General features: G+C 41.6%; 1 protein-coding gene across 1 annotated transcript; it reads right to left on the bottom strand.

Annotated features, from left to right (window-relative positions):
- Positions 1-27,662, bottom strand: ARF4 (ADP ribosylation factor 4). The gene is made up of 6 exons (XM_007521184.3): positions 27,296-27,662; positions 14,339-14,419; positions 12,697-12,806; positions 5,607-5,678; positions 2,945-3,070; positions 1-950 (listed from the first exon to the last, which is right to left on the bottom strand). Exons 1-6 carry the CDS (start codon positions 27,360-27,362, stop codon positions 864-866), a joined length of 543 nt encoding a protein of 180 aa, XP_007521246.1. The 5' UTR covers positions 27,363-27,662; the 3' UTR covers positions 1-863.
- Positions 27,663-27,742: the final 80 nt, after the last annotated feature.

The following is a 27,742-nucleotide window of genomic DNA, read 5'->3' as shown; positions in this document are numbered from 1 at the left end:
TTATATTATTTTATCATTTTATTAGGAATAATTCCAAACAGGTTATGAAGAAAATGTATTGAGTTTGATGAGTTTTTCAAAAACTCATAAAGAAGGTATGTTCACCAATAAACAATAAAACATCAGAACTATCATATACTAGGCAAAGAGCCAGGCTGATACGAAAAGCAACATGCAACATAAAAAAGATACAATATAGAGAAAGACAATCTGCTGAGTTTTAAAAATCACCTCAATATAACTCTTTGCAACCAGCACAGAACTCATTAGCCACCAAATCCAAACCACATCAAGGTTAAGCTTGACTGATAAAATCCAGGAATCAATAAGAGGAGGGGGAAATGAGTTTCTCAGTGCAAGAAATCTAAATAGTGTTTTTGGAGCATTTCCTTCACTGGTACTAGCAATAGTAGAAAGTCTTTTTGGCAAGGAATAAAAATAAATACAAATGGAATGCTACACTTTCAAAACAGCAGACTGTCCCAGGAATGACAAAGGTTTCAGTACTGTAGCAATGGCTTAAGTTCAAAACATTATTTGTTGTGGGCTCAAAAACATGGAAAACAAATTTATTTGAAGTTGTCACAACAGTGATGCCCAGGCATTTAGGCAAAGGATAGGCAAGTTAAGAGGGGATATTTTTTCCAAAGCTAAGGAGAATTTCTTTAAAACCAAGAATACTGCTGAACAGCAACATTATACTTGGTAAATAATAATTGGCAACAAAATAAGTTTAAATGCTGTAAGATTCTGCCCAAACCAGTCCCAGATACTGTTTAATAACCAAGATGCAAACTAATTTTGTTGTAACAAGCCTAGGCCAATTCTATCAAATATGTCCTTGGTTAGATATCCACCTTCATTTAACGTTTTGAAAGCTCATTCGACAGCCAGTCAAGTCCTTCATACAGACCAGTTCCTTGTGTAGCACATGTGGCTTGAACATACCACTGAAAAACACAAAAGAAGAAAATAACCGATTAACATAAGGCTATACATTAATATACCAGTAGCCTGGGAGGTAGAGCAGTGCCTAGACTGTGGAATCTAAGAGCCTGAAGTCCCAAGTTTAATCCCTGGCATTGCATGTACTAAGGGTGATGGTCTGGTTCTCTTTAAGACTACATGTATAATCAGTATTTAACTAGAAAATTACTTTACCCTTCCCACTCAGGAATATTATTTAGTCGAGTTATAAATTCATAGGAAAACTCCAATGTTAATAACAAAACTGAACAAAACATTCCTTGTAGATTTAAAATATATTAAGACTATCAATAATCTTCAGATTTTATAATTCTTCTCAAGTACTATATTTTTATCTCTTTACAAATACTATCTTGAAGAAATTAACAAAGCAGTAAAATTAAGAAATACAGAAGATATGACCATACTTTTAAGTAAAACTCAAAGACTATAAAAGACAATACTTCAGAGGACTTTTTGGTGTTGTTGGCACACTTTTTTATTGGGTAACTTTTGCTTCTTTTATTTTTAATTGGGGGATGTTTTATAGTCCACAATAAATACAATAGTTTGTGCAGGCATAACATTTCCCAGTTTTCCAGATAATACAACCCCCACTAGGTCCTCTGCCTAGGATTTTTTTTTTTTTTTTTTTTTTGCCTCCAGGGTTATCATTGGGGTTTGGTGCCTGCACCACAAATCCACTGCTTCTAGAAGCCATTTTTCCCCATTTTGTTGCCCTTGTTGTCGTTATTGTTGCCAGTGATGATGTTGTGGGATAGGACAGAGAGAAATTGAGAGAAGGGGAGATGGGGGGAGGGGGTGCGGGCGAGCATAGACATCTGCAGACCTGCTTCACAGCTTGTTAGGAAGATCCCCCTGCAGGTGGGGAGCCAGGGGCTCAAACCAGGATCCTTAAGCCGGTCCTTGTGCTTCACACCATGTGCACTCAACCGGCTATGCTACCGCCTGACCACCTTGCCTAGGATTTTTCTAAGGTTTTTTTTGCCTCCAGGGTTATTGATGGGGCTTGGTACGTGAACTACAAATCCACTACGCCTGGAGGCCATTTTTTCCAGTTTGTTGCCATTGTTATTGCCACTGTTGCTGCTGGATAGGACAGAGAGAAATCAACAGAGGGAAAGACAGGTGGGGGGGAAGACACCTGCAGACCTGCTTCACTGCTTGTGAAGTGACCCCACTGCAAGTCTGAAGTCGGGGGCTCGAACCGGGATCCTTAACATGCTTGCTCAACCCGGTGCACTACTGCCCAGCCCCCAGTAGTTTTATGCTATATGACTTTCTTTCTCTCTTTAAGATTTTATTTACTCAGGAAGATAACCAGAGAGAGAAAGAACCAGACATTACTTTGGTACACGTGCTGCTGGGGATTGAAGTTGGGCCTTGTGCATGAGAGGCCAATGCTTTTGCACCACCTCCAGGACCACTATTTTTTCTTTCTTTAGATAGGACAGAGAGAAATTGAGGAGAGAAATACAGTGGGAGGAGAGGAGGGACCTGCAATACTGCTCACCACTTGTGAAACATATCCCTGCAAGTGGGCACCAGGGACTTAAACCCAGGTCTTGTGGTCCAGGAGGTGGCACAGTGGATAAAGCACTGTACTCTCAAGCATGAGGTCCTAAGTTCAATCCACAGCGACACATGTACCAGAGTGATGTCTGGTTCCTGCTCTCTCTCCTCCTATTTTTCTCATTAATAAATAAATATTTTTTTTAAAAAAACAGGTCTTTGCCCATAGTAATGTGTCTACTCTACAGGGTTCATCTGGCCCCCTCAAGGATCATTTCTATAGTTTAGTAAGAAAAACTGAACACAACATTTAAGTGACAAGGTTTGTTTTTTATATAAATAAGAGAACATTTTAAAAAGCAATGTACTCAATCTCATTGAAAGGCAGTTAATATCTAAATGGAATACTTGCTTTAATAGGTTAATATGACCTCCAAATACTTACTGTTCTGTTACGAAGAGACTGAAGACCTAGTTTATCTGTCATTTCACTGATGGCCATAGCATTTGGCAAATCCTGTTTGTTTGCAAAAAGCAACAATACTGCTTCTTGCAATTCATCTTCCTCAAGCTGGAAATAAAAGACAAGATATAAACAACAAATAAACTGCAATCCCTTTACTAAAACTACTGGATAAAACACTGTCCTCCTATGTGTGTATATATCTACATAATATATCCCACATTAAGCATCAACCCAATTTCTCTACACTGTCCATATATTTTTTAGCACTAAAATCTCATTTCATTCAGTGTTTTAAACAATTTATTTAATGAGAAAGGATAGAGCATTTCTCTGGTCATATGCAGTGCCAGTGATCAACTCAGGGTCTCAGGATTGTAAAGCATATACTCTACTTACAGAGTCACATCCCTGGGGGTTTCCTTCAGTTTTAAAACCCAGAGCAAATAAACATATACCTTCATGTAAAGCAAGAGTGCTTTTTTCCAGACCAATCATACTACACTCCAGGTAAGTCATTCAATCTTCATGATCAACCACTACGAGTGGTAAGGACCAATAATGAATTGTCACAAAAGTCGTGACATTTTTTTCTGTGCAAAAATGTGTCATGCCTTCTCTGACAACCCATACAATAAAAATAAATACTTATGACAGGATACTATAGTACTTAATAGTAAAATGTATCTTGATAAGGAATCCTTTTGGACTTATATCCTTTTTATCTTTCTTGAACTTTCCAGGCAGCTGAACCAATCAATAGTGTGACAACAGTACTGTGATCAAGACATAAGTGGTATAATAAAAACTATGACTACTATTAAAAGTAGAAGGCAATAGGAATGAGGTATACATGATACAACATGGAAAAACCTTCAAAAGCTGTGCTAAGTGAAAACAAAATGTAACAAAAGACTATATATGGTTCTACTTACTGGGCTATAGGAAAAGTCAAATGTATTTTTCTTTCTTTTTTTCCCCCACTAGGCTCAATACCCGCACTATGAATCTACCACTCCTGGTGGCCATTTTATCCTTTTTTTTTTCCTTTCTAATTTAAAGTGTGTGTATGTCTGTATTACTAAATAGAGATAGAAATTGAGAGGGAAGGGAGGTATACAGAGGGCTGAAGGTAGACAGCATAGTGGTTATGCAAACAGAATCTCATGCCTGAGGCTCCAAAGTCTCAGGTTCAGTGCTCTGGTAGGTAGGTAGGTAGGTAGGCAGGTGTAGATAGAGAGAGAGACCGACCGACTGACCGACCAACCAAGACTGACCTGCAGCCCTGTTTCACCATTCATGAAGCTTTACCCCTGCAGGTAGAGACCAGGGGCTTGAACCTGGGTCCTTGCCACTGTAATGTATGCACTTAATCAGGTGCACCACTGCCTGGCCCCTCTTTCTAATTTTTATTAGATAGGACAGAGAGAGATTGAGAGAAGAAGGGAAGAGAGAGGGAGAGAAAGATACCTGCAGACCAGATTCACCACAGAAGCCCTGCAGGTGGGGAGCCGTGACTCGAATCTGGGTTCTTGTGCTTGGTGATATGTAGCTTAACCACCTGGCCCTTTTTCTATGCAAAAATGGGTCATGATTTTCTGACAATATATGACTATCTATAACAGGGAAATGTAGAGCAAAAGTAGACTATTTGTTGTCAAGGCTGGCAGTGTGTGACAGGTGAAGAAATGGGGAACAAAAGCTAAAGTCCTGGGTGATGAAAATAGTCTAAAACTAGATTTGGGTGGTAGTTAATACAATTCTGTATTCTAAAAGTCACTGATTTCTACATTATAAATGAGCTTTACTTCTTCCCCTTGAATGGTGGGTTTTGGAGTGTGCACCTGCACAGGGACTCAGAATTAACAGTATGAATTAATGAAAGCATTAATCTATCACTATACTTATCTATCAAAATGTAATGAATTAGAACTCAGGTGCTATAGTGTCTCTCTTTTGAAATGAAAAAGTATTAGGTGAAATGGGCCCCAACTCCAGAAAAACAAAACATGGAAAGTTTTAAAATAAAGCAGTCCTCCCCAGCTTATTCATGTATGTAAGTACGTGCACGTGTGTTTTTATGGTATTTTGCTTTTCAATGTGCACCAAGGAATGAATGCAGTCTCATATACAATGTACCATGAACACTATTGAGAAGCCTCCTGGGCCAATTTTTCTTTCTGTACACACACACAGGGCCAATTTTCCATTCTACACACATACGTGGTCAATTTTTCTTTCTACACACACACATACACTCTTACCTCTTTCATAGTTATCCATGGTGTTCACATGAAGTATAAGGGTTCAGACTCAAAGCTAGAGTATCTTCTGCATCTTTTATGTATATTTTTAAGAACTTATGCTAATAGTTTTTCAAGGTTGCTTCTGTTTCTTAAAAAAGTTAATTTGTATAATCTCATCACAGTTTAAATTCACTGTATTCAGGGCAAAAGCTTGTTGGGTATTTGGGAACCCTGGGTTCAAATCCCTAGTATTATCCTGCATGTATTGCCAAAGCAGTGTTCTAATGTCTCTGTACCATAAAATAAATACTTTAAATGTAGCAATCACTAATTATCACCATCCCAGAAACACAAAAAGAACCTATCTTAGAAATAAGAATATTCTTAAGTATTCATACCATTTTCTGCAGCACATCTGCTCCTTCCTGAATTCTTTCACGATCATTGCTATCTACCACAAAAATAAGACCCTGGGGGAAAATTATACAATAGTTACAATTGAAAGGACACAAATATGAAACATAAACATAAAAGTATAGGCAGTAAAACCATATCAAGAGTTACATATTACAAAGATACCTTGGGTCTCCTGAAAGCAAATCTAAGCACTATCTGTGGCTTTACCTTATCACTATAACATCAAAAGAACATACTTAAAAAAAAAAATTATGTATTTAATCCCTTTTGTTGCCCTTGTTTTACTATTGTAGTTATTGTTGATGTCGTGATAGAAAATATCAGTCTTGCACACCTGAAATTCCAGGTTCAATCAGCAACATCACATAACTCAGGTAGCACTCTGGTTCTTTCTGTCTAATGTAAAATTCTGTTTCTCATATGTAATAAAGAGAAATATAAAGAAGACAAAGACCACCACCACAAAGAGAAGACCAAAAAAAAAAAAAATCTAAGGTTCACTTGGTAACAGTAAAACATTCTTAACAAAAAGGCCCAGTCCCCACCTGCAGGGGAAGTTTTACAAATGGTGAAACAGTGCTGCAGGTCTCTCCTTCTCCCCCTCAATCTCCCAATTTCTCTGTATCTTATCAAATGAAAAGAAGAAAACAATTTTAAAGAAAGATATTTTCAATTTTTTTAAAAAATATTTTAAATTTTGTAAAATAAGAAAAATTTTCTCACTTTATTTTAGTGAGAAAGAGATACAGAGAAAGAGAGAGAGAGAGAGATAAACAAAGACCAGAACACTGCTTGGTTCTGGCTTATGGTGGTGCTGGGGACTGAACCTGAGACTTCAGAGCCTTAGGCATGACAGTCTTTTGTATAACCATCGTACTATCTCCCCAGCCAATTCTTTTAAAGAATTTATTTACTCATGAGAAAGATAGAGAAAGAAGCAGATATCACTCTGGTACATGTGCTGCCAGGGATTGAACAAGTGACCTTATGGTTGAGAATGCAGTGCTTTTATGCACTGTGCTACCTCCCGGACCACCAATTCTTTTTCTTTTTTTTTTTTTTTAAGTTTTTTATTATCTTTATTTATTTATCGGATAGACAGCCAGAATTCAAGAGGAATGGGGAGATACATAGGGAGAAAGATAGGGGCCAAGTGGTGGCACACTTAGTTAAGCGCAAACATTACAATGCACAAAGACTCTGGTTCAAAGCTTCATGAATGATGAAGCATGGCTGCAGGTGTCTCTCTCCCTCTCTATCTTCCTCTCCCCTCTCAATTTCTCTCTGTGACTCTATCCAATAATAAATAAAAAGGTCCCAGGTTCAAGTACTCCCCACCTGTAGGAGGAAACTTTACAAGTGATGAAGCAGGGCTACAGGTGTCTCTGTCTCTCTCCCTCTCTAGCTCCCCATTTCCTCTAAATTCTAGCTGTTTTTATCCTATAATAATAATTTTAAATATATATATAATTTTATTTAAAGAAATAATAAATGTGATTCTGGGAGTTGGCACAGTAGGCAGAACACATTCCTTTCTTAAAGCACTCAATGTGCATGATGCCCTGGGTTTCACCCCTGACACCCCATAGGAGCATCACAGGGTACTCCACTGATGGTGGGATGATGCTTTGGTCTCTCTCACACTATCTTTTCTCTATATCCACATAGGACTTATTTATTTGTTTGTTTATTTATTTATAGAAACAGAGAGAAGTTGAGAGGGAGATGAGAGAGACAAGAGACATCTGCAGCCTTGCTTCACCTCATGAAGCTTTCCTCCTACAGGTGGGGACCAGGGGCTTGAACCTGGGTCCTTGTGCATTATAATATATGTGCTTAACCAGGTGCACCACCACCTGGCCCCAGGATTTTTTTTTTTTTTAAATGAGCTGCAGCGACAATTTGGTTATACCACATATACTAATTTCTTGGTACAGCATTACAAATAATATTATGTTTCTTTTATTTATAAAAAGGAAACACTGACAAAACCTTAGGATAAGACGGGTACAACTCCAGATAATTCCCACCACCAGAGCTCTGCATCCCATCCCCTCCCTTGATAGCCTTCCTATTCTTTAACCAATATTGTTTCTTTATACTATGTAACCCTTAATATGGTTTTACTGACTATACTTTTATGTTTCAATTTATGTTAGCAATAAAATCCATTTTCTCCTTGTGAGAGCCTAGACTCAGGTGCAGAAAAGTTAGGATTATAAAAACAAATTTGACCAAACTATAGGAAAAGATTACTGAGAACGCCAAATATTTACTTAATTACTGAAGAACAGAATTAGCAAGAATGACCTAATCACGACCCAGTAGTTGATGGGTTGGCTTCTCAAGTATGAGGTTGCAAATTTAGTCACTAGTATCACAAGTGCTAGAGTAATGCACTGATTACCTCTCTCCTTCTCATAAACAAATCTTAAGTTTCTAATGAAGATTTTACTATAATAAGCACTATTCTAGACTGTTAACATAAACTAAAAGCATGGTTAGCTAGCATAATAAATTCCCTTTAAACTTTGTAGTAAAATAACTATGTCAGGATTGCTTGAAAAGCTAGCTATATGACTAGTTATGGTAGCAGGGAAAATAATTCAACTGACTGAGCACAAGACTTGTATGCCCAAGGTTCTAACTTTATTTCCTATACAGCATGTACCAGAATGGTGCCCTGGCTTCTGTCTCACATGAAATTCAATCTCATATATGGAAAGAAAAAAGGGGAGAGATAAAATAAAAGCCTTAGTTGTAATATTAATAGTAACACTAAAAAATTTTTCCAGCACATATAAGCTCCCTAGGAAAAGGTACTTAGACTCTTAACTCTGAGGTGGTCCAAAAGGGCTAGAATAGATGTAACAACTCAAGGGAAATTATAAGGCATTCTAAACAATTCTAAGAATATGACTAAACAGCCTCAATAAAGAATTGTTTTTTAAAATATTTTTTATTTATTATTTATTCCCTTTTGTTGCCCTTGTTTTTTATTGTTGTAGTTATGATTGATGTCATTGTTGTTGGATAGAACAGACAGAAATTGAGAGGAGGGGAAGACAGAGGGGAAGAGAAAGATAGACACCTGCAGACCTGCTTCACCACTTGTGAAGCAACTCCCCTGCAGGTGGGTAGCTGGGGGCTTGAACTGGGATCCTTATGCCAGTCCTTGCGCTTTGCGCCACCTGCGCTTAACCCGCTGCACTACCACCCCACTAGAATTGTAAGGTTTAAGGCATATATTTATTTATTTTGCCTCCAGGGCTTGTGCCTGCACTATGAATCCACTGCTCCTGAAGGCCATTTTTCCCCTTTTGTTGCCCTTGTTTATTGTTGTTATTATTACTGTTGTTATTGAAGAGGACAGAGAGAAACTGAGAGGAGGGGGAATACAAGAGGGGGGAGAGAAAGAGAGACACCTGCAGATCTGCTTCACTGCTTGTGAAGCAACCCACCTGCAGGTGGTGAGCCGAGAGCTCAAACCAGGATCCTTATACCCAGTCCTTGCACTTCACACCATATGCACTTAACCTGCTGCGCTACCATCTGGCAAGAATTAAAAAAAATTTTTTTATTTATTCTTTTGTTGCCCTTGTTTTTTATTGTTATTGATGTCGTTGTTGCATAGGACAGACAGAAATGGAGAGAGGAAGGGAAGATGGGGGGAGAGAAAGATAGGACATCTGCAGACCTGCTTTACTGCCTGTGAAGCAACGACCCCGCAGGTGAGGAGCCGGGGCCTTGAACCGGGACCCTTAAGCCAGTCCTTGTGCTTTGCGCCACGTGCGCTTAACCCACTGTGCCACCACCCGATTCCCAAGGCTTTTAATTTTTAAATATTTTTATTTAGAGGGATGGGGGAAGGGAAGAGAGGGAAAGAGACAGACACCAATAACTGCTTCACCACTAGTAAAGCTTCCTTCCCTGTACAGACAGAAACCAGGGACTTGAACCTGGGTCCTTGTACACTATAATGTGTGTGCTTAACAGGTGCACCATTGCCTGGCCCCGTCGCAGCTTATTTTACTTGAAAAATATTTTACTTGTTCCCTTAATTAAATGATATGACTGAATTTTTCAACATGTTTCTCATATCAAAATCTTCTCTAACTATAGCCAGATTAATGAATAAAAAAATTCTAATTTTTAAAGAGATTATCACTGTTATGACATACTACTTAAATCTGGTTATTCCACCTGGTGGCAATACACCTCACTTGTATATAAAGCAATATGAACTGAAAACCAAAAATGACACCTGCAAATCTTACAAAATACGAAGTATTTGTATATCATCATACTTTGCTTTCAGAAAGTGCCAAGTACAGTGTGATGAACACAAACTGGTGAGAAACTTCACACTTATTAGAAATCATAATAAATGGTCAAAAGGAAGGGTAAAACAAAAACCAACTCTCCAGTTTTAGGTAAGTCAAGCTTCAGTTTGCTCTTACATGAAAGCTACAATACAGTGGTAGCTCTCCAGAGGGAATAAATCCTGCAATATATGATAACATTTCTGAATGCCAATAGAAGGATTAGGAGTCTAATTCCTAGAATATAGCAGCTACATGCTGTAAAAAGAAGAGCCCTCCCCTCACCCAAGAACAAAGAATTATTCAGTCTAAAATGGCAACAATGGTATTAAAAAACCTGTACTGGTGCTTTACTATTCAAAAGTCCCAAATCAGTAGCCCTAGCACTACCCCCTGAGAACTTGCTGGAAATGTTGAATCTTAGGCTTTACTCAGTATGGCCCTACTATATCAGTACGGCCCTGCTATATCAATATCAATTATTTTTTTAATTTTTAAAATTTATTTATTTCCTATTGTTGCCCTTGTTGTTTTATTGTTGTAATTTTTGTTGTTATTGATGTCATCGTTGTTGGATAGGACAGAGAGAAATGGTGAGAGGAGGGGAAGACAAGAGAGGAGGAAAAGAAAGATACGTGCAGACCTGTTTCACCACCTGTGAAGTGACTCCACTGCAAGTGGGGAGCCGGGGGTTCGAACTGGGATCCTTATGCTGGTCCTTGCACTTCGTGTCACATGCACTTAACCTGCTGTGCTACCGCCTGACTCCCATCAGTCTCTATTTTAACCTAGGTGACCATATGCACAAAATCTGAGAAGCACTACTGATGCCTAGTTTACAGCCCCAAAGATTCTAGACTGGTCTGGGGATTATGAGGACTTTTGGATTGTTGAAGCTCCTCAGGTGATTGTAACATGCAATCAAATTTGCGAACTCCTGCTCTATAGAATCACTGTTTTTCCCGTGTCAGAATTAAACACACTACATGATAATATGATCTTGCATATCTACATAGCAGACCTACTTAATTTTTTAATTAATTAATTTATTTATTTACTTGAGACAGCCAGAAATCAAGAGAGAAGAGGAAGACAGAGACATCTGCAGCCCTACTTCACCACTTTCAAAGCTTTCCCCCTGCAGGTGGGGACTGGGGACTCGAGCCTGGGTCTTTGTGCATTATAACATGTGTGCTCAACCAGGCGAGTGCCTACTTTTAATTTTTTTCCCTTTTGTTGTCCTTGTTTTTTGTCATCATTGTAATTGCTGCCATTGTTGTTGGATAGGACAGAGAGAAATTGAAAGAGGAGGTGAAGACAGAGAAGCAGAGAGAAAGACACCTACAGACCTGCTTCACCACCTGTGAAGTGAACCCCTCTGCAGGTGGAGAGCTGGGAGCTGGAACCAGGATCCTGATGTGGATCCATGCACTTTCCATCATATGCACATAACCCGCTATGCCACAACCTGGCTCCCTACTTTTAATTTTTTAGAGTTACTTTTATCTGGTTAAGTGCACACCTTTCATTGCACAAGGACCCAGGTGGTTCAATGCCCCGCCCCCTCACCTACTAGGGGAAAGCTTTATGAGTGGTGAAGTAGGGCTACAAGTATCTGTCCCTTTTCCTCTCTATCTACCCCTGTTCTTTCAATTTATGTCTCTATCCAATAATAAATAAATCATAAAAAAAAAAAAACGGGGGCTGGGTGGTGGCGCACCTCGTTGAGCGCACATGTTGCAGTGCACAAGGACCCGGGTTCGAGCCCCCGGTCCCCACCTGCAGATGGAAAGCTTTGCAAGTGGTGAAGCAGGGCTGCAGGTGTCTCTCTGTCTCTCTCCCTCTCTATCTGCCCTACCCTCTCGATTTCTGATTGTCTCTATCCAATAAATAAAGATTAAAAAAAAACAAAAAAAAAACCACAGCTTGGAAGACTATAGAATGGTTGTGCAAAAAAGACTTTCATGCCTGAGGCACTGAGGGCCCAAGTTCAGTCCCCAGCATCACTGTAATCCAGAGCTGAACAGTGCTCTGGCCTCAAGAAAAATAAAATAGGGGGTCGGGCGGTGGCACAGTGGGTTAAGCACATGTGGTGCAAAGCGCAGGGACCGGGGTAAGGATCCCCGTTTGATCCCCCGGCTCCCCACCTGCAGGGGAGTCGCTTCACAGGTGGTGAAGCAGGTCTGCATGTGTCTTTCTCTCCCCCTCTGTCTTCCCCTTCTCTCTCCATTTCTGTCCTATCCAACAACGAACAACATCAACAATGGCAATAATAATAACCACAACAAGGCTACAACAAGGGCAACAAAAAGGGGGAAAAATGGCCTCCAGGAGCGGTGAATTCATGGTGCAGGTACTGAGCCCAGCAATAATCCTGGAGGGAAAATAAAATAAAATAAAAAATTTCAATCACATAAAATTATAAGAATCTAACTTTCTAAACTAAAAAAACAAAAAGAACAAGTGATGAGATGTCTCAATCAATCTTGAGAGCCATGTTAATGCCTTATACCCCCTATCCACCATCAATCTTTCAAAATAAGTTTTAGGATATGATCCTTATCAGCTTGCCCATTCTCCCTAACTTGGCCCTCAATGTCATGAGTCAGAGTACACTGAAGAATATGGAAGTAGTGATAAGAAGAATGCCTACTCATACAGCAAGAGGCAAGGTCAAGTAAATACTATATACTGACACATACTATAGAGAAGGAATAATAGTAGTTACTAAAATGTATTTATTCCTTACCTGGGTGTTTTGAAAGTAATGCCTCCAAAGAGGTCTAATTTTATCTTGACCACCAACATCCCACACTGTGAAACAAATGTTCTTATATTCTACTGTCTCCACATTGAAACCTACAAAGAAACATAAAAATTGTTATACATGGGGGCCAGGCGGTGGCACACCTGGTTAAGTGCACACATTACAGTGCACAAGGACCCAGGTTCGAGCCCCTGGCCCCCACCTGCAGGGAGAGAGCTTCACTAGTGGTGAAGCAGGTCTGCAGGTATCTCTGTCTCTCTCCCTCTCTATCTCCCCTCCCCCCTCGATCTCTGGCTATCTCTATCCAATAAATAAAGATAATAAAAAAAATTTTTTTTAAAGATTATTATACAATGTCATTAAGAAAATAAACTTCCAATTATTTTAGAATTGTTTTTACAAAGTCCTACTAGATAAGCAACAAACTAGAAAGCCTAAGACACTATGGAATCTAATATGTAACACTGTATATTGATTTGTCTACAAACAGAATGTACATGAGAAGTGAATTCTAAATAAACGATGGACTTTGGGTGACTATGATGTGTTCAAGTCAGTGTAACAGTCATAATAAATTTACTACTCTGTGAGGATGACAATGGCAGAAGCTAAATCCATGTGTGTATGAGGGGCATACAGGTAATCTATTCTGTCCTCTCAATCTATGAAACTACAATTGCTTTAAAAATCAAAGTCTTGGAGCCAGGCAGTGATGCATCTGGTTAAGTGCTCACACTACAGTGCACAAGGACTGGCCCCTACCTGCAGGGGGAAAGCTTCAGAAGTGGTGAAGCAGGGCTATAGGTGTCTAGTTCCCTATCTCCCCCATCTCAATTTCTGTCTCTATCCAGTAACCAATAATATATATATATATTATAACCTCCAGAGTTATTGCTGGGGCTCAGTGAATCCACTGCTCCTGGAGGCCATTATTTGTATTTAGTTGCTCTTGATGTTGCTGTTATTGTTGCCATTGCTGCTGTTGTTGGATAGGACAGAAAGAAATCAAGAACGGAGAGGAAGACGGGGAGAGAAAGATAAGACACCTGCAGACCTGCTTCACCACCTGCGAAGAGAGCCGCGCCCCCCTCCCCACAGGTGGGGAGCCAGGGGCTCAAACCAGGATTCTTACACAGGTCCTTGTGCTTTGTGCCAGGTACGGATAACCCACTGTACTACCCCCTGCACTGCCCCCCCCCCACCCAATTTTTTTTTTTTTTTGTCTCTAGGGTTATCGCTGGGACTCGGTGCCTGTACCATGAATCCACTGGTCCTGGCGGCCATTTTTCCATTTTGTTGCCCTTGTTGTTATTGTCATTGCTATTGTTGTTGGACAGGACAGAGAGAAATGGAGAAAGGAGGAAGACAGAGGGGGAGAGAAAGATAGACACCTGCAAACCTGTGAAACAACCCTGTGCAGGTGAGGAGCCGGGGCTTGAACCAGGATCCTTATGCCAGTCCTTGCGCTTTGTCCCATGTGCACTTAACCCACTGTGCTACTGCCCAGCCCACCAAAAAATATTTTTTTTAAAAAGAAAAGCCTTACCAAAAAGTTTAATTATACTGTATTCATTTGTTTTATGTAAAATATACTATAATATAAATTATCTGTAAAGTTTCTTACCAATGGTAGGAATGGTGGTGACTATCTCCCCTAACTTCAATTTATACAGAATGGTTGTCTTGCCAGCAGCATCCAGTCCAACTAGAAAGAGACATTATAGATTTAAATATATATCAAAAGTAAACACTAATAAATACTGTATGACAAATTTGTGGGTTAACAGTAGTGTTAGCTGTTCAAAGCACAAGTGAGTTTGAAATGAAGTTACCTAGTTCAGAGACCACAATTTCTGGAGAAGGTCTTTGCACTTCGTTCAAGCCCTACAGAGACAGCAAGTGAAGAGTACCTGGATAAGTCAAGTTCTACTTCCTAGGTCTGCTTTGCTACAAAATAACTGAGTACCTTTAATCAGGTCACTTCAGAAAACAGAGGACAGAGAAGCTAGCTATAAAAGAGGACTGAACCAGTCAGTCCAACATCTGTAATGCAAATCCTTAAGGCATTAATTAAATCCTTCCATAAACCACTAACATCTTTTTAAAACACAAATTGTAAAATGAATCAGAGGACTTATAAAAAACAAGAGGACAAGTCCCAGGTTCAATCCCCACCCCACCCCTCCCACCACCACCAAAAGCAGAACTGGTCAGTGCTCTGGTAAAACAAAAAAACAAACAAAAAAAAGAGGACAGTGGTCTGGGTGTTGGCACAGTGGATAAAGCATTAAAACTCTCAAGCATGAGGTCCTGAGTCCAATCCCTGGAAGCACATGTACTTGAGTGATGTCTGGTTCTTACTCTCTCTCCTTCTACCTTTCCAACAAATAAATTATATACACACACACACACACACACACACACACACACACACACACACACACATATATATATGTCAAGAGGACAAGAAAGATAGCATAATGATTATGCAAAAACTTTCATGCCTGAGACTCTGAAGTCCCAGATTAATTCTGCCATAAGCCATAACTGTGCAGATCTCTGGTAAAAAAATAAATAAATAAAAACAAAGGTTAGAAAATGTAGGCCTATAGGCTTCCCTGGATTGAAGACCCCACCAATATGTCCTGGAGCTCAGCTTCCCCAGAGACACACCCTACTAGGGAAAGAGAGAGGCAGACTGGGAGTATGGACCGACCAGTCAACACCCATGTTCAGTGGGGAAGCAATTACAGAAGCCAGACCTTCTACCTTCTGCAACCCATAATGACCCTGGGTCCATGCTCCCAGAGGGATGGAGAATGGGAAAGCTATCAGGGGAGGGGGTGGGATATGGAGATTGGGTGGTGGGAATTGTGTGGAGTTGTACCCCTCCTACCCTATGGTTTTGTTAATTAATCCTTTCTTAAATTAAAAAAAAAAAAGTAGGCCTAGACGAGAGCTCTGCATTGTAACACAGAATGCACTTGTATGCACAAAGGCACAAGTTTAATAACCAGAAAACTCATATCAGAGTTGAGAAATATGATCTACTAGCTCTATCATTAAATAAATAAATAAATAAATTCCAGGGCTCAAAAGCATATTGTCTGTCAAAGCCTATGTAAATGGAATATCAGTAACTAAAAACCTCAGTGAACATATTATTCTAAGAACACCAGGCTCCTTATAACTCACATAGCCTTTTTTGCTCTATACTCTGCTAGGGATAGCTTTTAATTTAATTTTTTTTTTCCTCCAGGGTCATTGCTGGGCTTGGTGCCTGCACCATGAATCCACCGCTCCTGGAGAGGCCATTTTTGCCTCCTTTTGTTGACCTTGTTGTTGTAGCCTCGTTGTGGTTATTATTATTGCCATTGTTGATGTTGTTCGTTGTTGGATAGGACAGAGAGAAATGGAGAGAGGAGGGGAAGACAGAGAGAGGGAGAGAAAGATAGACACATGCACACCTGCTTCACCGCCTGTGAAGCGACTCCCCTGCAGGTGGGGAGCCAGGGGCTCGAACCAGGATCCTTACACCGGTCCCTGCGCTTTGTGCCACATGCACTTAACCCACTGCGCCACCGCCCGACCCCCTTAATTTAAAATGATTTATTGGTAAGAGACAGAAACTAAGAGGGAAGGAGAGAGACAGACTTGTATCCCTGTTTAACTGCTCAGGAAGCTTCCCCCTGTACGTGGGGGCTGGGGGTCTGAACCTGGATCCTTGTGCACTATAGCATTTGTGCAACCACCCCACCCCAAGATAGCTTTTAAATTTCTCTAGAAACTCAGGAATTTCATTAGTTCTTATCCTTGTCACTGCTAAACAAATTATGTTTCTCATCATAAATACACAATGCGCCTTAGTTCATCCCCCTGCAGAGAATTAATTGGGCTGGGAAAGGCAGTGGTGTACCTGGTACAGAGCATATGTTGCCCTGATCAAGGACCCAGGTTCAAACCCCTAGTTCCTACCTGCAGGGGAAAGCTTGATAAGCAGTGGAGCAGTGCTGCAGATGTCTTTCTGTTTTCCCCTCCACCAACCAGCTTTCCTATTTCTGTCTCTATTAGAAAAAGAAGAAAGGTTGCTGGAAGTAGTGGGTTTGTCTTACACGAATGTTTTTAAATTGCTACTAGCATTATTATTTATTTAATTTTTTTGCATCCAGGGTTATTGCTGGGGCTTGGTGCCTGCACCACGAATCCACTGCTCCTGGAAGCCATTTTTTTTCTCTTTTGTAGCCCTTGTTGTATCATTGTTGCTGTTGTTACTGTTGTTGGATAAGACAGAGAGAAGGGGAAGACACGGGGAGAGAAAGATAGACACCTGCAGACCTTCTTCACCGCCCATGAAGCGACCCCCCTGCAGGTGGGAATCTGGGGGCTCGAACCGGGATCCTTACACCAGTCCTTGCACTTTGCGTGATGTGCGCTTAAACCACTGCACTGCCGCCCTACCCCCTATTTTTTTATGTTTATTGCTACTAGGGTTTTACCACTGGGGTTTGGTGAGTTGGCACTATGAATCTACCACTCATAGTGGCTTTTTTTTTTTTTGATAGGACAGAGAGATGTTGAAAGGAGAAGTAGAGAGGAAGATACCTACAGACCTGCTCTACCACTCATGAAGCATAGCCCTTGCAGGGGTGTAATAGGGGCTCTGTTGGTCCTAGCACATGGTAAGGTGTGCACCACTGCCTGGCTTGACAAATAACTTTCTTTGTCTGAGGCACTGAGGTCCTCGTTTCAATCCCCTGGCATAAGTAACAATCAGAGCTGAGTAGTACCTTGGCCAAAATCAATCCAAAACAAAAGCAAACAAAAAAGGCATGTCAGTAATCTCATTTTTGGCTGAAGTTTTGTTCTTGCTTATATGCCTAATATTCTTCATATACTATTATATTATATTATACATATAATATATAATAATTTATAATATATAATATTATATATTATAGTATATAAACATATACTATTTTCACAAAAATTAGGGGTTAGGTGGTGGCTTAATTGTTGAGTGCACACATTACTATGAACAAGGACCAGGGTTCATGCCGATAGTTCCTATCTGCAGGGACCAAACTTCACAAGTAGTGAAGTAGTCCTGCAGTATCTTTCTTTCTCCCTATCTCCCCTTCCCCACTCAATTTCTATCTTATCAAATATATATATATATATATATGTAAAAATGAAAATAAAATGTTAAAAAACATAGATTAAAATCTGTCTTATGTGAAATAAAATGTTAGATAGAGTTATGGGGGGGGGGGGTATCTCGAAATAGTTCACCAAGTCTAGTGCATACTTTATCATATAGAGTACCTGGGTTTTAGCCTCCCTGAAACCACATGGGAACAACTGCCTGGGGAAACTTCACAGAAGGCAGAGCAGTACTAGTGTCTCTCCTCCTAAACATAAAAAGAATAAAAGGGGAATGGGGCAGTAGCACAGTGGGTTAAGTGCAGATGGCGCAAAGCAAAAGGGCCGGCGTAAGGATCCTGGTTCGAGCCCCCGGCTCCCCACCTGCAAGGGAATTGCTTCACAAGCAGTGAAGCAGGTCTGCAGGTGTCTATCTTTCTCCCCCCTTCTCTGTTTTCCCCTCCTCTCGATTTCTCTCTGTACTATCCAACAACAATGACATCAATTACAACTACAACAATAAAACAACAAGGGCAACAAAAGGAAATAAATAAATAAATATTAAAAAAAAAGAATAAAGGATGTAGGGGAGATAGATAGCATAATGGTTATGCAAAGACTTTCATGGCTGAGGCTCCAAAGTCCCAGGTTCAATCCCCTCCACCACCATAAACCAGAGCTGAGCAGTGCTCTGGTGGTGGTAATAATAATAATAATAACAACATTAACAACAAAGGTGAGGTGTTCTGTTCAATGCAGGGGCAGTGGAGTTGTGCAGGTACAGCGTCCCAAGGATAAACCCTGATGGAAAAAAGAAAAAAAAATTACTTCTTTTTCTTTTACAGAACTTTTTTTTTCCTTTCTTGCCTCCAGGGTTATCACTAAGGCTCAGAGCCTGCTACACTAGGAATCCACTGCTTCTGGAGGTCATATTTCCCATGAAAATCTTTTTGCATAACCATTACATTAAATCCCCAACCCTAGCATTAAAGCACATTACATAGATCTTTTACTCAAAGAAAGATGTTAGTCTAGCAATTTTGTAGTAATTTAGTCATTAGATATTTTTTTTATATTTATTTAATTTATTTATTCCCTTTTGTTGCCCTTGTTTTATTGTTGTAGCTATTATTGTTGTTGTCGTTGTTGGATAGGACAGAGAGAGAAATGGAGAGAGGGAGGGGAAGACAGAGAGGAGGAGAGAAAGATAGACACCTGCAGACCTGCTTCACCGCCTGTGAAGCGACTCCCCTGCAGGTGGGGAGCCGGGGTTCAAACCAGGATCCTTATGCCCGCTGCACTACAGCCCGACTCCCTAGATATTTTTCTTTTCTTTTCCTCCAGGGTTATCGATGGGGCTCAGTGCCTGAATTATGTATCCACTGCTCCTGCTGGCTCCCCCCACCCCATTTTATTGGAAAGGACAGCGAGAAATTGAGAGGGGAGAGGAAGACAGTAAGAGGGAGAGAAAGACAGACACCTGCAGGACTGCTTTGCCACTTGTGAAATCCAATGCTGCAATATTTTGCAATTTCTCCATAAAACTATAACCACTTGTCAACTAGCCTAAGTAAATCTAATCTGTAAAGTCCTCCCTCCTTCCCACTCCCCCGCCACCAAGTCACAATAATGAAAGGTATACCAGAATTGCTTGTTCTCCTAAATCAGACTGGCACTTTTACCAAATTAACATTATGACAAAACTATCCTCAAAATCACTGCCAAACATTAAAAAGTACAAACACCAAATTATGGCTGCAAGAAATTATCTCCTACACAGGCTAGAATCCAATCATCTCTACTTTGGGGGGGGGCACAAAAAATCTTATTTTCAGATGGCTAAAATTTCAGATAGGGTAGATTTTCTGAATTGCCGGTAGCCTTCTGTTCTGTTTTGGACTATTTAAAGAAATAAGTTAGACTTGCTTCTGCAGAGTGTAAATGAGAGAAGTGAGGCGATGATTTCTCTTTTAAAAAAAAAAAATTAATTTATTTTCCCTTTGTTTTTGCCCTTGTTTTATTGTTGTAGTCATTATTGTTGTTATTGATGCCTTCGTTGTTGGATAGGACAGAGAGAAATGTCGAGAGAGGAGGGGGAGACAGGGAGAGAGAAAGATAAGACACCTGCAGACCTGCTTCACCGCTTGTGAAGCAACTCCCCTGCAGGTGGGGAGCCGGGGGCTTGAACCGAGACCCTTATGCCGGTCCTTGTGCTTTGCGCCAACCTGCGCTTAACCGCTGCGCTACCGCCCGACTCCCTGATTTCTCTTTTTAACTTAAAAGCACTGATTTCACGTGCTAAGTCATACTTTAAGTATTTTTAAAAGTCTCCTTTAATCTGTGGTTGAACTGATTTCAAAGTCTGGTAGTGTAAATTCAAGTGACCAAATATGGTGTTCTTAGAATAATGATACATTCAGTAAGGTTTTCGGTTACTGATCTTCTATTTACAAAGACTTTGGCACACAATGTGCTTTTTGAAAGATTCATATTTAAAATCAACATTTATTTTGTTCTCTACTGCCTCTGTAATAAGTACTCTATTGTTCTAGTGTGGTCTTGATTTTCTCTCTTTAAAAAAACCAGCATTATTCTTTTGGCTGGGAAAATAGTTCAACTGCGAGAGCAAGGAACTTACATGCCTGAAGCTCTTGATTCTTCTTTTTTTAATATTTATTTATTTATTCCCTTTTTGTTGCCCTTTTTATTATTGTAATTATTGTTGTAGTTACTGTTGTTGTTATTGATGTCGTTACTGGATAGGACAGAGAGAAATGGAGAGAGGAGAAGACAGAGAGGGAGAGAGAAAGATAAGACACCTGCAGATCTGCTTTGCCGCTTGTGAAGCGACTCCCCTATAGGTGGAGAGTCAGGGGCTCGAACCGGGATCCTTATGCCGGTCCTTGCACTTTGCACCACATGCACTTAACCCGCTACACTACCTCCCGACTCCCAAAGCTCCTGATTCTATCTTCAATGCGGCCAGTACTAGAGTGGTAGTCTTGACACACTCATCTCTCCTCTCTCCCCTCCCTCTCTCTCGCCACATTTTCTTTCCTTTCAAACTTTTACAAGATGTTTAAAACACAGCTTATATTAATTTAAAACTAACTTAAGGACCAGGGGTGGCACACCCAATGGAACACAAGTTACCCTAAATGATCTGAGTTCAAGCCCTCATCCCCACCTGCAGGTGAGATGCTTCAATAAGAGTAGAGCAGTGCTGTGGGTATCTTTCTCTCCCTCCCTCTCCCTCTGTGTTTCTGTCTCTATCAGAGAAAGAGAGAAGGGAAGGAGGAAGCAAAAGTCAGCCCACCAGGAGTGGAGAAGTTAATGTGCAGGAAACTGTACTCCAGTGAAGAGACACACACAAAACACACACACACACACACACACACACACACACACACATACACAGAAAAAACGAACTTAAATTCTTACAGTGTTTCAAGCCAATATCAGGTAATTGCCTACATTTTTGTGATTGAATTCTAACCCTTCACTTTTTAGATGCGGCATTATAAGATTCAAACATGACCCCTGAATCACAGAACAGAATAGGTACTGAAAATTCTAGATTTTATGAAGAAGTCCTCACACATAGTTGAAAGCAATGAAAAATAGCTACTTTGAAAAAAGTCTGGGGGGGTAGATAGCATAATGGTTATGCAAAATGACTCTCATGCCTGAGGCTCTCTTAAGCCCCAGGTTCAATCCCCCCACACCACCATAAACCAGAGCTGATCAGTGCTCTGGTAAAAAGAGGGAAAAAAAGTTGTTTTGGGGGCTGGGTGGTGGCACACCTAGTTGAGCACATATGTTACAATGAACAAAGACCTGGGTTCAAGCCCCTGATCTCCACTTGCAGTGGGAAGCTTTGCAAGTGATGAAGCAGGGCTGCCAGTGTGTGTCTCTCTCTTACCCCATTTCCTCTCAATTTCTGGCTGTTTTTATTCAACAAATAAATAAATACAAAAAGGAAAAAGTTTGTTAGTATCTCAAATGTTAAACATGATTCACACATGACCTCAATATTCACTGAAGAGAATGAAAAGCATACTTACATAAAAACTTATTCATGAGGAGGCCAGGTGGTGGCGCACCTGGTTGAGAGCACATGTTACAGTGCACAAAGACCCAGGTTCAAGCCCCTGGCCCCTAGCTGCAGGGGGAAAGCTTCACAAGTGGTGAAGCAGTGCTGCAGGTGTGTCTCTCTCTCCCTCCCTCTCTATCACCCCTTCCCTCTCAATTTCTGTCTCTATCCAGCAAATAAAGATTAAAAAAATTTTTTAAGAGTTCTAAAAAAAACCCTTATTCATGAATGTTTATAGAATCATTATTCATGAGACAAGAAGTAGATGAGGGCTAGGTGGTGAAGGACCTAGTTGAGCACATATATTATAGTGTGCAAGGACCTGGGTTCAAGCCCCCATCCCACATCTACTGGAGGGAAGCCTCATGAGTAAAGAAGCAGGCTGAAAGTGTTTGTCTCCCTCTCTACCTCCCCTTCCCTCTCAATTTCTGTCTCTATCCAAAATAAATTAATGGAAAAAACTAAGACAAAAATTGAAAACAATCAAATTTACATCTACTGATGAGTGAATAAATGTAATTCATACAAAGGAATCATTATTTAGCCATAAAAAATAATAAAGTACAAATACATGTATACTTTAAAAACATGCCAAGTGAAACTAAACACAAAAGGTCACAAACTATGAATCTATTGTATGAAAAAGCTGCAAGAGACAAACCCATGGAAATAGTGACCAGATAGTGATTGCCAATAGATATGGAGTTTCAATTCATTCATGAAAATGATCTAGAGGAGAGTCGGGCAGTAGTGCAGCGGGTTAAGCGGACGTGGCGCGAAGCACAAGGACCAGCATAAGGATCCCGGAGCCCCCAGCTCCCAGTACCTGCAGGGGAGTCGCTTCACAAGCAATGAAGAGGTTTACAGGTGTCTTTCTCTCCCTGTTTCCCCCTCCTCTCTCGATTTCTCTCTGTCCTATCCAACAACAATGACATCAATAATAACAAAACAAGGGCACAAAAGGGAATAAATAAATATTAAAAAAAAGAAAGAAAATTATCTAGAATTAAGCCAGTGATAGTGACACAACTTTGTGGACAAGCTAAAAATCATAGTTTAAAGAGATGAATTTTATGTTATATACCACCATAATATTTCTTCTAATTCCTTAGAATTTTGACCATCAAAACTAAAACTGAAGTTACCAGGCTCAAAAATTGTAATCCTAGATTTTGCTTTTATCCAGTATTTCAGTAAAATCTGCCTATGATCAAGGTCTCTGATAGACATTGCAATATTGCAAAACAATGCATCTAAGGGTAGCCATATCAACTTCTGTCACAAAACTGTAGATTTTTGCCTTTTCTTTTTTTATATAACTTTTTAAAAATTGTATTTATGGGAGTCGGGCGGTAGCGCAGTGGGTTAAGCGCAGGTGGCACAAAGCGCAAGGACCGGCATAAGGATCCGGGTTCCAGCCCCCAGCTCCCCACCTGCAGGGGAGTCGCTTCACAGGCGGTGAAGCAGGTCTGCAGGTGTCTATCTTTCTCTCCTCCCTCTGTTTTCCCCTCCTCTCTCCATTTCTCTCTGTCCTATCCAATAACAACCACATCAATAACAACAACAACTACAACAACAATTAAAAAAGACAACAAGGGCAACAAAAGGGAAAATAAATAAATAAATAAATAATTTTTAAAAATCTAAAAAAAATGTATTTATTTTCCCTTTTGTTGCCCTTGTTTTTCATTGTTTTTGTAGTTATTGTTATTGGTGTTGTCGTTGTTGGATAGGATAGAGAGAAATGAAGAGAGGAGGGGAAGACAGAGAGGAGGAGAGAAAGACAGACACCTGCAGACCCGCTTGTAAAGTGACTCCCCTGCCGGTGGGGAGCCAGGGGCTTGAACCGGGATCCTTATGCCGGTCCTCATGCTTCCAGCCACGTGCACTTACCCTATGCTACCGCCTGACTCCCGATTTTTGCCTTTTCTACTGTTTCCATGTTCAGTAACGTTTCCATGAGAACCAATTAAAGGGGATGAGGGACAGGTGGTAAATAGCAGAATGGTTATACAAAGACACACTCAAGCATGAGGCTCCAATGTCCCAGGTTCAATCCCCCAAACCACCAAGAACCAGAGCTGAGCAATGCTCTGGTAATAAATAAATAAATTAATTAATTAATTAAGGCTGGGGAAGACTGGTCAAACAGCTCATTTGGATAATGCATTACTTTGCCATCACATGACCCAGGTTTGAGCCCAGCCCCCACTGCACTGAAAGCAGCTTCAGTGATGTGGTCTCTCACTCTGCACTGTTTTGTTTTTTTTCCCTTTTGTTGCTCTTGTTTTACTGTTGTTGTAGTTATTATTGTTGATGTCCTCATTATTAGATAGGACAAAAAGAAATGGAGAGAGGAGGGGAAGACAGAGAGGGAGCGAGAAAGACAGATACCTGCAGACCTGCTTCACAGTTTGTGAATCAATTCCCCTGCAGGTGGGGAGCCAGGAGCTTGGACCGGGATCCTTACCCCAGTACTTGTGCTTCACGCCATGTGCACTTAACCCACTACGCTACCATCTGACCCCTTCACTCTGCACTTCTCTATCCTTATTTTAAAAAGAAGGGGGCAGGGGAGGCTGAGGATATGTCCTAACAGCAACTTGCATGCCTGAAAGAAGTCCAGGGGCAGTATGGTGGTACACCCCATTGAGCACACATGTTGTAGTCTTCAAGGACCAAGGTTCAAGCCTTCATCACCACCAGCAAAGGGGAAGCTTCCTAAGTGGAGAAGCAGTGATGCAGGTGTCTCTCTTCCTCTCCCTATCCCCTCTCAATTTCTGTCTCCACCCAATAAAATAAATAACCCTCAAGGCAGCAGAGTCAATTCCTGGTACCATCCTGACCCTTACACTACAGCTGAACAGTGCTCTAATCCTCTCATAATAAATAGACAATACTTAAATGGCTGGGTGGCAGTGGCTCAGTCAGAAACACTGGATTCTCAAACATGAGGTCTCAAGATCGATCCACAGCAGTACATGTACCAGAGTGATGTCTGGTTGTTTCTCTCCTCCTATAGTTCTCATCAATAATAATAAAAAAATCTTTAAAAATAAAAAAATCAAAATAGAGGCCTGGAAGATAGCATAATGACTATGCAAAAGACTTTCAAGCCTGAGGCTCTAAGATCCTAGGCTCAATCCCCAGCACCACTGTAAGCCAGAGCTGAGCAATGCTGATGAAAAGTAAAAAGTTAAAAATAGGGAGTCGGCGGTAGCGCAGCAGGTTAAGTGCACATAGCACAAAGTGCAAGGACTGGAGTAAGGATCATGGTTCAAGCCCCCGGCTCCCCACCTGCAGGGGGGTCACTTCACAGGCAGTGAAGAAGGTCTGCAGGTGTCTTTCTCTCCCCATCTTCCCTTCCTCTCTCCATTTCTGTCCTACCCAACAACAGCGACATCAATAACAACAATAATAGTAACTACAACAATGAAACAACAAGAGCAACAAAAGGAAATAAATATATTTTTAAATAGTTAAAAATAATAGGGGGTAAGCTTTATGAGCAGTTGGCAAGTCTGCAGGTACCTTTCTTTGTATGGAGACACAAGACTGTGTGCCTATGTATGTATGTCTGTCTGTCTGTCTGTCTCCTGGGAGAAGTTGAACTGTGTAGGAGTAAAGCACTGATGCAAAAAGAGAGAAAGTAAACACAAAACTGTGCCTCCCATGTAACACTGGCTTGAACCTGGGTTGCAATCTTGACAAAGCAGGTGTCCTCCCAAAGCAGCTATCTCACTAGTCCACAAGCACAAAAACTTAAACTCCCATCTTCCATTTTCTTTCAATTACTAATTGGGGAAATTAATGAAATAGAAAAAAATGCTCCCCTCACTTAGCAAATATAGAAAGGTCATTTACAGCATTAACTACGCCTTCTCAGTCTGAAACTTCTGGCCACGCTAAACAGAAAAATAGAAATTTACAGAAACTCAGTACACAGACCAACAGGCATTTTCAGGAAGACAACAATGTACTAGTAAGCTCTTTAAAAAACAGACAGTAAACTGATTTTATTACAGTCCAAAGTTCTCCCAATGACTTCAGACCTTTTGAGAATTCAATTTTTCACTTTTAAAGTTTAGCTTCCTAACTCACTTTCCTTTTAAATAAATGGGAGTGGGAAGGTACTGAACTCTAGTGGTGGTTGGGATGTCAAACTACATGCCTGAATTCTCCCAGCTTTGTAAAACCATTACCAAATCGCTAATAAAAATAAATTTAAAGAGCATCCAGAAAATGTTTGCATTTATGCTTGTGAAAGAATCATTACAACTTTTTCAAGAATTGAAGGAGCTCGATGCACAGAGAAGTGAAACTGTCATACACCTTGTAACATTACTGAGTCTTGCTCTGGAAAACTTTCGATTGGTCGTAGAACTCGAAAATAAAACTTTTCTCCCCGCAGAGCCGATAAACCAAGCTCATGAACCAACAAGTTTCACCTTGGTTGGGTGGGTGGGTGGATAGGCAGGTTGTGGAGGGGGATGAGCTCACGCCACAATGGAGAGGGGCTACTACTCCCTTCACCCAAATGATGACCCCCCCACACACACACACAACTGGCTTAGTCTAAGGATGACCCCCACCTTTTTAAAAAGCCTACTTTCTAAACGTAGTCCCCGAAAGCACCTTTGACAATTAGCACTGAGCAAAAGGGTAGCCTCGGGTGCCGCGACAGGATGCACAGTTGCTGGAACTCTGCTCTCGGCTTTCAGAGGCTTATTTCCATTAAACGTTAGGTGGCTGGAAAACACCGCTAGAAGGCCAGAGAGAGGACAGCAATTTTTTTTAATGGTGCCACTCGATCGCGGGGGGGGGGGGGGAGCAGTCAGGGAAAGGCAGAGAAGCGAGCAGCGGAGTCTAGCGCGACGCCAACTTTAGGAGGCGGGGGGGGGGGGCCGCTCCCGAGTCTCCCAGTCCCCGTGGCAGCCAGCCCATGAGGCCCGGTCACCTCCCGCCCCTGCTGGTGCGGCCTGGAGGCGGGGAAGACGGAGGCGCCCGACCTACCCCCTACCTGGCTCTGCCAGGCCCTGGAGCCCGCTTCGCCCCACTTCTCCACCCAGTAGCCCCGGGGCGGCGTTGAGACCCGGGAGAGACACCCGGGAGCGTGGGACCTCGACGGCGACCCCGTCTAGCTTCCTGCACAGAAGTGGGGCCACAGCCCACCCGCCGCCCCATTGTTCGCCTTCAGCAATTCCTTCGGACCCCGGCCCGCCGCCCCTCCCCCACCGCGGCAGGAGGCTGGAAAACCGCCCTGAGGCCGCCCCCACCGCCACCCCAAGGAAGCCGGGGTGCTCCGGCCCCCGCCCCCAGCCCTGCCACGGCTCGCTGGCCCTCGCTCACCCATCAAAATGCGCATCTGCTTCTTGCCGAAGAGGCGCGAGAACAGGGAAGAGATGGTGAGGCCCATGGCGGTGGTGGCACAGGCGATAGGCAGGAGCAGTAAGGAGGCTTGTGGGGCGTCCCCGGGCCTTCTCGTTCCACGCTTCGTGCAAACTGAGCGAGACGACGCTGGAGACAAGCCGGGGCAGAATGGGCGCGGCAGGCACGGTTCGCAAATGGACTCTTTGGTCGCGGCTCCGAGACACGAAGTAACGGAGTGACGACCCGGTCGACAACTGGCGGGGCAGCTCCGGCTCCGGTGTTAAGTCTCTGGCTGTGCCACGTCACGAGGCAGCCGCGGCGACTCCAGCAGCTGCCCAGCCCCTCCAACGCGGACAGAATCGCGTCACCGCCACCCCATCCCCCGGCGCTTCCGGTGCTGCTCACACCACTGCGCCTGCGTACGCA

This window comes from Erinaceus europaeus, chromosome 12, assembly GCF_950295315.1.
Source record: "Erinaceus europaeus chromosome 12, mEriEur2.1, whole genome shotgun sequence".
Classification (NCBI taxonomy): Eukaryota; Metazoa; Chordata; class Mammalia; order Eulipotyphla; family Erinaceidae; genus Erinaceus; species Erinaceus europaeus.
Note: the sequence above shows the minus strand (reverse complement) of the source record. Positions and strands in the feature narration are given on the sequence as shown.